We start from the raw sequence: 9,752 nt of genomic DNA, 5'->3' as shown, positions 1-9,752 counted from the left end.
TTTGCAAAAAGTAAGGGAACTTCCCAAGGATCCCTTCAAAACAAGAAAGGGTGTAAATCAGGGTGTTGGAACTGGGGCAGCCCCTGGGCCAAATGCTAACTCCATGACCTTGGAGATTAAGGAACCTCGGGGAACAGATTAGACCTTGAGTCCACATATGGTGGGGCAGCTGAAACCAAGGCTCATAGTAGATTCCTATGGATCCTGGAAGGGGCTACCCATGCAGTGAAAGGTAGACCAGAAAACCTCCACCCACCAGTAAAGGGAATTGATAAACAAACCCTGCCCCTTTCCTTTGTGGTGGAAAAAACTTAGGAATACTTGGACCCATGAATTCAGAACCACGTGCCTGCTCCCTGTACTCCCTTCAGGTCTGGGATGTCTGCCTCTAGGAAACGAATGTATCATGCTAGTAGTGTCCCCTTGTGTCTCATGGGAGTAACTACACATTTTTCTTTTTCTTTTCTTTTTTTTTCTAAGGAGTCTTGCTCTGTCACCCAGGCTGGAGTGCAATTGTGCGATCTTGGCTCACTGCAAACTCTGCCTCCCAGGTTCAAGCAATTCTCCTGCCTCAGCCTCCCAAGTGGCTGGGATTACAGGCGCCTGCCACCATGCCTGGCTAATTTTTGTATTTTTTAGTAAAGACAGGGTTTCACCATATTGCTCAGGCTGGTCTTGAACTCCTGACCTCAGGTAATCCACCTGCCTCGGCCTTCCAAAGTGCTGGGATTGCAGGCATGAGCCACCGTGCCCGGCAACTACACATTTTTCAAACAGGGCGCATTCTAAATCAGGATCTTCGGGTTTTCCAGAGATTAAGTCCAACTAATAAAAAATTCCCTCACACAACTCAATAGCAAAAACCAAATCACTCAATTTAAAAATGGGTGGCCAGGTGGCTCACGCCTGTAATCCCAGCACTTTGGGAGGCCGAGATAGGCAGATCACCTGAGGTCAGGAGTTCAAGACCAGCCTGGCTAACATGGTGAAACCCCATTTCTACTAAAAATACAAAAAATTAGCTGGGCATGGTGGCACGCACCTGTAATCCCAGCTACACGGGAGGCTGAGGCAGAAGAATCACTTAAACCCAGGAGGTGGAGGTTTCGGTGAGCTGAGATCACCATTGCACTACAGCTTGGGCAACAAGAGCAAAACTCTGTCTCAAAAAAAAAAAAAAAAAAGGCAAAGGAACTACACAGATATTTTTTGAAAGAAGACATACAAATGGCCAACAAGTTTACAAAAAAGTGTGCAACATCACCAATCATCAGAGAAATGGAAATCAGAACCACAATATCACCTTCCATCGGCCTAGAAAAGAAAAGATAGGCCGGGCGTGGTGGCTCAAGCCTGTAATCCCAGCACTTTGGGAGGCTGAGGCAGGCGGATCACAAGGTGAGGAGATTGAGACCATCCTGGTTAACACGGTGAAACCCCGTCTCTCCTAAAAATACAAAAAAAAAAAAAAAAAAAAAATTAGCGGCCGGGCGCAGTGGCTCACACCTGTAATCCCAGCACTTTGGGAGGCCGAGGCGGGAGGATCACGAGGGCAGGAGATCGAGACCATCCTGGTTAACACAGTGAAACCCCGTCTCTACTAAAAATACAAAAAATTAGCCAGGTGCGGTGGTGGGCGCCCGTAGTCCCAGCTCCTCGGGGGGCTGAGGCAGGAGAATGGCGTGAACCCGGGAGGTGGAGCTTGCAGTGAGCTGAGATCGCACCACTGCACTCCAGCCTGGGCGACAGGGCGAGACTCTGTCTCAAAAAAAAAAGATAACGAGTGTTGGTGAAGGTGTGGAGAAAAAGGAACCCTTGCACGCTGTTGGTGGGGACGTACTTGGTTCAGTTGTTAGGGAAAACAGCGTAGAATTTCCTCAAAAAATGCAACATAGAACTACCATATGATCCAGCTATTCCATTTCTGGGTATATATTTAAAGGGACTGGGTCAGGCTCGGTGGCTCATGCCTGTAATCCCAGCACTCTGGGAGGCGGAGGCAGGTGGATCACCTGAGGTCAGGAGTTTGAGACCAGCCTGGCCAACATGGTGAAACCCCGTTTCTACTAAAAATACAAAAATTAGCTGGGCGTGGTGGTGGGCAGCTGTAATCCCAGTTGTTCAGGAGGCTGAGGCAGGAGAATTGCTTGAACCTGGGAAGCAGAGGTTGCAGTGAGCCGAGATCGCATCATTGCACTCCAGCCTGGGAGACAGAGTAAGACTCTGTCTCAAAAAAAAAAAAAAAAAAAAAAAAAAAAAGACAGGCATGGTGGCTCATGCCTGTAATCCCAGCACTTTGGGAGGCCGAGGCTGGTGGATCATGTGAGGTCAGGAGTTTGAGACCAGCCTGGCTAACATGGTCAAACACCGTCTCTACTAAATTAGCTGGGCGTAGTGGTGTGCACCTGTAATCCCAGGTACTAGAGAGGCTGAGGCAGGAGAATCACTTGAACCTGGGAGGCAGAGGTTGCAGTGAGCCAAGATCGCGCCATTGTGCTCCAGCCTGGGCAACAAGAGGGAAAACACCATCTAAAAAATAATAATAATAAAATAAATAAGTAAACAAATAAATAAATAAAACAGTGCCTGGCTAGTAGTAAGCACTTTAGAAATATTGATTTGTTTAAAGGGCCTTAAGAAGAGCGATCCTGTCTGTCTTGTTCTCTGACATATATTACAGGTAATTTTCTATTTCTCTCTCTAGTTTGAGGGCAGTTTAGGAACAGGACTGTCTTCCTTATCTTTGTTGCCTGGGAGTCTTAGGTGCCATCTGAACATAGAGGGTGTTCATTAGAGGCTTGGAAATACACTGAAATAACACATAATGTCTTTGTCCTTCCCTCCCCTGCCTTGCTCTGCATGTGGCAACACTTGCATAATTGGATAGGATTGCCTGGCCTTGATAAAAGATGAGGTCTGTTGGGAATAGTAGATGCTGCCTTTGCTGCCTCTCTTTCCTTTCTATCCCACCTCTTAGGATGTCCAAGCAACTGTGGGAGCTTCCTAACTTACTTGGTCTTGAATTTCCACATTTGCTCCCCATCTCCCGATCTATTCTTCACGCAGCAACTAGAATGAGACTTTTTAAAAACATAAAACATAGGCCAGGTGTGGTGGCTCACGCCTGTAATCCCAGCACTTTGGGAGGTGAGGCAGGTGGATCACCTGAGGTCAGGAGTTCAAGACCAGCCTGGCCAACGTGATGAAACCCCGTCTCTACTAAAAATACAAAAAATTAGCCAGGCTAGGTGGCGTGCACCTGTAATCCCAGCTACTCGGGAGGCTGAGGCAGGATAATCGCTTGAACCAGGGAGGTGGAGGTTGCAGTGAGCCGAGATCAGGCCACTACACTCCACCCTGGGTGGCAGAGTGAAACTCCGTCTCAAAAGCAAAACAAAACAAAACAAAACAAAAACATAGGCTGGGCGCAATGGCTCACACCTGTAATCCCAGCACTTTGGGAGGCCGAGGGATTGCTTGAGACCAGGAGTTTGAGACCAGCCTGGCCAAGATGGAGAGACACCCTCTCTACCAAAAAAAAATTTTTTTAATTAGCCAGGTATGGTGGTGCACACTTATATATTTGTAGTCCCAGCCACTCAGGAGACTGAGAAGTGAGGGTTGCTTGATCTCAGGAATCTGAGGTGGCAGTGGGCCATGATTGTGCCACTGTACTCCAGCCTGGGCACCCAAGTGAGACTCTGTCTCTAAAGAAAAAAAAAAAAACCAAAAACACATACATGAAACATATCTTGCGGCTGGGCGCGATCGCTCACGCCTGTAATCCCAGCACTTTTGGAGCCCGAGATGGACGAATCATGAGGTCAGGAGTTTGAGACCAGCCTGACCAACATGGTGAAACCCTGTCTCTACTAAAAATACACACACACACAAAATAGCTGGGCGTAGTGGCGGGCACTTGTAATCCCAGCTACTCAGGAGGCTGAGGCAGGAGAATCGCTTGAACCCGGGAGGCAGAAGTTGCAGTGAGCTGAGATTGCGCCACTACACTCCAGCCCTGGAGACAGAGTGAGATTTCGTCTCAAACAGAAAACAAAACAAAAAAACATATCTTGTTCCTCCTTTATCTAAACCACACAGCCCCAACCCACCCTCGAAAAAAAAAAAAAAAAAAAAAAAAAAAGCAAACCAACTTCCTATTTTGCTTAGAATGCAACCTAAACACTCCCTGGTGAAAGGCCCCTGTCCACCTCTCTGACCTCCTCCCCTCCTTGGCCTCCCTCACTTGCGGCCACAGGTACTGCTTTCTGTTTCTTAACCCTGTGAAGCTGTTTCTAACCACCTGGATTGGTACCCACAGTTCCCTTTGCAGAGAAATTCACAACGCAGCTCACAGGTCATTTTCCTGACTACGCACCCTGTCACTCTCTCTGACATCATTATTTTATTTTCATCTTGACACCTTTCGCTGTCTGAAATGACTGTGCTCATGGGTTTAATGTCTACTCTTGCTCTCCCTCTTCTAAAAAGTAAGGGCCTTGGCTGGGCATGGTGGCTCACGCCTGTAATCCCAGCACTTTGGAAGCCAGACTCAGGCTGATCGCCTGAGGTTGGGAGTTCGAGACCAGCCTGATCAACATTGGAGAAACCCTGTCTCTACTAAAAATACAAAATTAGCCAGGCGTGGTAGCGCACGCCTGCAATCCCAGCTACTCAGGAGGCTGAGGCAGGAAAATCACTTGAACCTGGGAGGCGGAGGTTGTGGTGAGCCGAGATGGCGCCACTGCACTCCAGCCTGGGCAACGAGAGCAAAACTCTGTCTGAAAAAACACAGCAAAACAAAACAAGACAAAAAACAAACAACAACAAAAAAAAGTAAGGGCCCTGACAGACGGGATCCTCTCTGTCTTGTTCACCATTGACTTTAAGGTCCCAGAACAGGGCCTGAGCCACAAGCTAAGCGTTCGGGAATACTGCTTGCATGAGCAGATGAAGTTACCTGCAATTGGGAAATGTCTGCCATATGATAGCGATTCAAGGAAGGAAGAGATTAATTATGGCTCTTTTTAAAGAGCTCCGGGAAGAGGCCAGCTGTACAGCATTGTGTTATATTCTGCTACTCTGACAGGCGTGAGACACCTGAGGACAGACAGCTAATCTATCTGCTCTCTGTTGCTTTGGTAAGACCTGTAGAGATTGTGTATTTTTTTATTTTTTTAAATGGAGTTTTGCTCTTGTTGCCTAGGCTGGAGGGCAATGGCGTGATCTCGACTCACCACAACCACCACCTCTCGGGTTCAAGTGATTCTCCTGCCTCAGCCTCCTGAGAAGCTGGAATTACAGGCATGTGCCACCACGCCCGGCTAGTTTTTATATTTTTAGTAGAAATGGGGTTTCACCATGTTGACCAGGCAGGTCTTATAAACTCTTGACCTCAGTCATCCACCCACCTCGGCCTCCCAAAGTGCTGGGATTACAGGCGTGAGCCACCGCGCCCTGCTGGTAAACCATTTTCTTTACATCCTACTCCCAGGATCTGGCTCAGGCTTCACCTTCTCTCACCTGGATCAGTCAGAGGCTCTCTGCCTCTAGATTTCACATCTTTAACACACCCTACACAGACTCCGTTATTCTAGAACCCCAAGAATGACTTGTTCCTGCCTACCTAAAACCCTCTGATGGTGTCCTGCCCCTAAGCCTGGGTGGCTAAAGGCCCTTCCTACTCTCCAGGTCTCTCCTTGTACTCTGCCCCTACCTCCGCAAGTATGCTATGCTCTGGCAGAACTGCCTGCCCCCACCCTCAGCACACTGTGCTCCTTCACTCCAATCAGACTCTGCGCACGCTGTTCCTTGGCCTGGGACACCCTTCAAACTGCAGCTCAAAGCTCACCTCCCCCTGGAGTCTCCCTAGCTCTATGGGGCCAGGCACTTTGCACAGCCGTTATCACAGCCTTAATCACACTCTACTGTCATTGGCTGCAAGGTTCTGTCCAGAAGAGACATCATCTTTGCAACCTTGTTCACATAGGAGGCCTTGCTGAAGTGATGTTGTGAAATGAGCAAATGAAAAAAAAAAGAAAGAATGAATGACTATTCCATTCCAATTCCGGCTCCTTTCTGTTTCCCTGACATGTCCGTAGCCTGCCCAACCCCAAACACACACAATCTGAGAGCGAAACTGTTGGAGCTGCAGCTTATCTGGGGCAGTAGCTGGGATCTGTCTGTCCTGGAGCTTCCCTCTCAGGAGGGTAGCCCACAAGCAGTGCCCACGCCCTGAGAGTCATTGCTGCTGAATATCCGGAAGAGGAGGATCCCTACTGGTCATGGACAGACAGCTGTACCGCAGCGACCATCAGCAATTAATTTTCCAAATCTGAATGGAAAATGTTTATCCTTCTCCCATGAAAATAACACCCTGGCCTCTTTTCTGATTAAAAACTTTATTTTCAGAAGCAGAACTGTTTTTAACACAAAGTTCAAGGAAGCAGTCTGTCCAAAAAGCCCAAATTCCACCTTTCTAAGTGCCTGCCTCTAGACTAACTCCCTTTCAAAGGCTCTAGAACTTTCAAGCAGGGTTTAGAAACTAAGCATCCTGGATTCCTACCCCCGAAGCCCCATCTTTAGAGCTCTCTTCCTGGGGTTTGGACGACTGCCACTCCAAGCTCAGACTTTGTGTCCCAACTTCTCTCCCTTCTACACCTTTATGACAGTTCTATTTCCACAGGAAAGAGACAGCCCGATCTGCCTTCTGAAGAGGCCGTTTCCATGGGAAACAAGAGAGGAAGGGGCTCTGGCAAGCAGTGAAGTCGCCTTCATAGGCAGCAAAGCCGCTCCACCTCCTCCTCACAGTCGTAGAATTTTTCGAATAGCTCAGGAGAAGTGCTGTTGCATTCAAACCACCTCCTCAAGGTGCCCAGGGCCCGAAGGGCATCAGCTTTGGTGGGCAAGGGCTCAAAGGCACCCTCTCTGTCCCCCTTCTCGTCTTCAGTGCCTGTCTCCTCCTTACATACTCCAGACCTTGGCTCCTCACCCTCCAGGTCCACAAAGCGGGAAAACTCCTCCAGGCTCAGCCCGCCGGGGACTGGTGGCATCTCAGAGGCTTTGTGCGAGGACGGGGGCGTTTTGCCGGGAGCCAGCCCTTCTTGAATGAAGCTGCTGAAAATGAGCTGAGGAGGCACCTTGGCCCAGGCGGCAGACGCCACGTGCAGGGCGTCCAGCACGGTGATGCCTGCCCCGGCCTCGGCCAGCGAGGTGCCATCCCTCTCGCTTTGGATGGCAGCCAGTTTGCCCAACAGCCGGTGTCGGTAATGGGCCTTAAAGGCCCGGACCACTGAGCTGGGCAGGGGAGGCGTGGTGCTAGAGGCGGCCAGAGGCAAGAGCTTTACGTGGTAGAGCCCAGGCAGGCCTGCCAGCTCCTCCACCACTCGGGCAGCCAGCAGCAAAGCCACCTGTCGGCCCTGCTGTCCCATGTCCCGGTCAAACTGTGCCAACCACTCTAACCAGGGGATGCCCAGGTCCGGGTGGTAGGAGGCAGGCAGAGCCTCACTGCGGATCCCAAAGAAGCATCTCGGGGCAGCCTGGAGCCCACCCAGCAGTACCCGCCGCTTCTCGGTGCCCCTGCTGTTGGCACACAGCAGCACCTGTACTTGATCACATGCACCAAAGCTGCCGGGCACTGCCCGATACAGCAAGGGCAATTCAGCACAGCCAAACACGTCCTCTGGAGAGAAGTCTTTTAGGGAAAGAGGCAGCTGAGCCTGGGATGTGAGCCCCGGGGGAGGTGGCTCAGGGAGGAATGAAGGCGCAAGAACATGGCGGGCCCCAAAGCCGACGTTGTTTCGGCGTTTCCAGCGGACCAGCCAGCCGATGCTGGGCACGAAGTCCTGGCCCATGATATCGGCCAGCTCCTTGGCTTTGTGGAGCAGCATGGGCCCCGTCACGTCCCAGGCCTTGGCCCGGGCAATGTGGTACCAGCAGAGCAGAGCCTCGTCGATCCCGCTGTACTTGGACTCCCGCTTGCGCTTGCGCTCTCGGTTGGCTGTGCCGCTGCACCAGTCCGCCAGCAGCTTCTCCTTATTCTTGCAGATGCGCGAGATCTGGGGCTGGGAAACCTGGAAGCGCCGGGCCACCTCCGACTGGGACATCTTGGACTCATCCAGGAGTTCCAGCACCTGGATCTTCTCGGCCAGGGACAGGGCGTGAAGCTTCTTCTTGCTGCTCAGCTCCATGGCCTCTCCGGGGCACCTGTGCGGGGAGGAAAGAATGAGCGGGTAGAGTAAGCTGAGGCCGGAAGAGCTAGGAAAGGAGCGCAGGAGGGAAAAAAGATTAGATGAGGACTTGCGCAGGCACCAGGGGAGACTGGACCCGCCGAAAGAGGAAGTGGCTAGGCCGAGTGGAAGCCGGCTGGCCCCGTCCCCAGGATGCCAGGGCAGAGCTGGGGAGGGGGCGTCTCTCCACTCAGAAGGACAGGGGAGTCTGGGCTGGGGTCTGGCTTCACTCGGGAAGAAGGATGAAAAGTGCAGGGGACAGCTGCAGAGATAACAAAGGCGTACGGACGGGGGAGGGCCTGGGACTGGGGCCCAGGGGGCAGGTGTGGGGCTACGGGGCTGCGGGGGAGGAGCCCCCGGGAGGGAGTGGGAGGAGGCCTGGGCTGGATTCAGATGACGCCGCTGGGGGCGGGGAGGTGGGTGGATGCACACAGAGTTGAGGTGACAGGTGTACAGACGACAAAGGGGACAGAGGGTGTCTGAAGGAGCGAGGCTAATTTGGTGCCGGGTCCTGAGAGGGAGGCTAGGCGACGGTCAGTCCTGAGGGGAGCGAGAGGGCAGGGCCGAGGGCGCAGGTGCACGAGCGACAAAGGGCGGGAGGCCTGAGGAGGCTGCGGGCAGCGGAGGGGCGGGGTGTCCCCGCGGGGAGGGTGGTGGCCTGGGAGGGTCCCAGGGCGCGGGAACGAACGCCCGGACCCAGGCAGGCCGGCAGCCGGACTCCGTGCCCTGGCCGGTCACTCCCCCTCGACCCGGAGTATGTCGGCGGGGCGGCCCCAGGCGCCCGCCCGCCCGGCCTCCCGCTCCGCACCCACCTCAGGCGCTGGTCCCGCGGCTCCAGCCCCTGCCCCCAGCCCGGCTCCCGAGCCCCTGTCCGGGCGGCGACAGCAGAACAGGGGAGGGATGGGCGCCACGACCCCGAGGGCAGAGCGGACCGAGGGGCTGCGCGGGCGGCAGGCGGGTGGGCGCGCGCACAGCAGGGCCCCGTGCGCGCCGCCCGCGCCGGGCTCTCTCCCGGCTGCGAAGTCCGCGGTGCGGCCCCTCTGCACCCACCCGCTGCAGCCCCGCCCCGGCCCAAGCAGATTGGTCCTCAGTGGCGCCCCGTCCCTCCCCCGGCTAAGTTTCATTGGACGTTCCGGAAGTGGCGGTTCGTCGAGCCCCTCTGGGGGCGGGGCTTCTAGCGCGGAGGGGCGGGAGGCGGAGCCAGGAACCAGCAGGACTCCCCTGGGCGCCTCCAGCAGCCGCCGACCCCGAGGGCCCGACGAGCCCTGTAGGCGGTGTGGGGACCGCCGAGCTGACTTGGCGTCCCAAAGCCTCCCTGGCCGTGACCTTAGGCCGCATCGGCTTCTTCGTCTACCAAGCAGGGCTAACAGCCCTCACGGAATTGTTTTGGGAAAACGATGAAAGGAGAAAATGGATGCAAGCTTTAAGCCACACAAAAGCTGGTTACCATGGACAGCGCTGGCTCGAGTCTGTCGGCCACGGAAACACTGCATGCTTGGGCCAGTAATGATTTAGGACGAGTAT

At 53.5% G+C, this 9,752-nt stretch overlaps 1 protein-coding gene across 1 annotated transcript; it reads right to left on the bottom strand.

The window, feature by feature from the left end:
• Positions 1 to 6,348: 6,348 nt before the first annotated feature.
• TIGD3 (tigger transposable element derived 3) lies at positions 6,349 to 9,306 on the bottom strand. Its single transcript, XM_031016200.3, has 2 exons — positions 9,041 to 9,306; positions 6,349 to 8,205 (listed from the first exon to the last, which is right to left on the bottom strand). The coding sequence occupies exon 2, from the start codon at positions 8,187 to 8,189 to the stop codon at positions 6,774 to 6,776; it is 1,416 nt and encodes a 471-aa protein (XP_030872060.1). The 5' UTR covers positions 8,190 to 8,205; positions 9,041 to 9,306; the 3' UTR covers positions 6,349 to 6,773.
• Positions 9,307 to 9,752: the final 446 nt, after the last annotated feature.

The sequence above is a fragment of the Gorilla gorilla genome, chromosome 9, assembly GCF_029281585.2.
Source record: "Gorilla gorilla gorilla isolate KB3781 chromosome 9, NHGRI_mGorGor1-v2.1_pri, whole genome shotgun sequence".
In the NCBI taxonomy this organism is placed as follows: Eukaryota; Metazoa; Chordata; class Mammalia; order Primates; family Hominidae; genus Gorilla; species Gorilla gorilla.
The sequence above is the reverse complement of the archived record's forward strand: the minus strand, read 5'-3'. Positions and strand labels throughout refer to the sequence as shown.

Bases quoted from the DNA above. Each gene is read 5' to 3' on its own strand.
- TIGD3 (XM_031016200.3), bottom strand. From the start codon at position 8,189: ATGGAGCTGAGCAGCAAGAAGAAGCTTCACGCCCTGTCCCTGGCCGAG.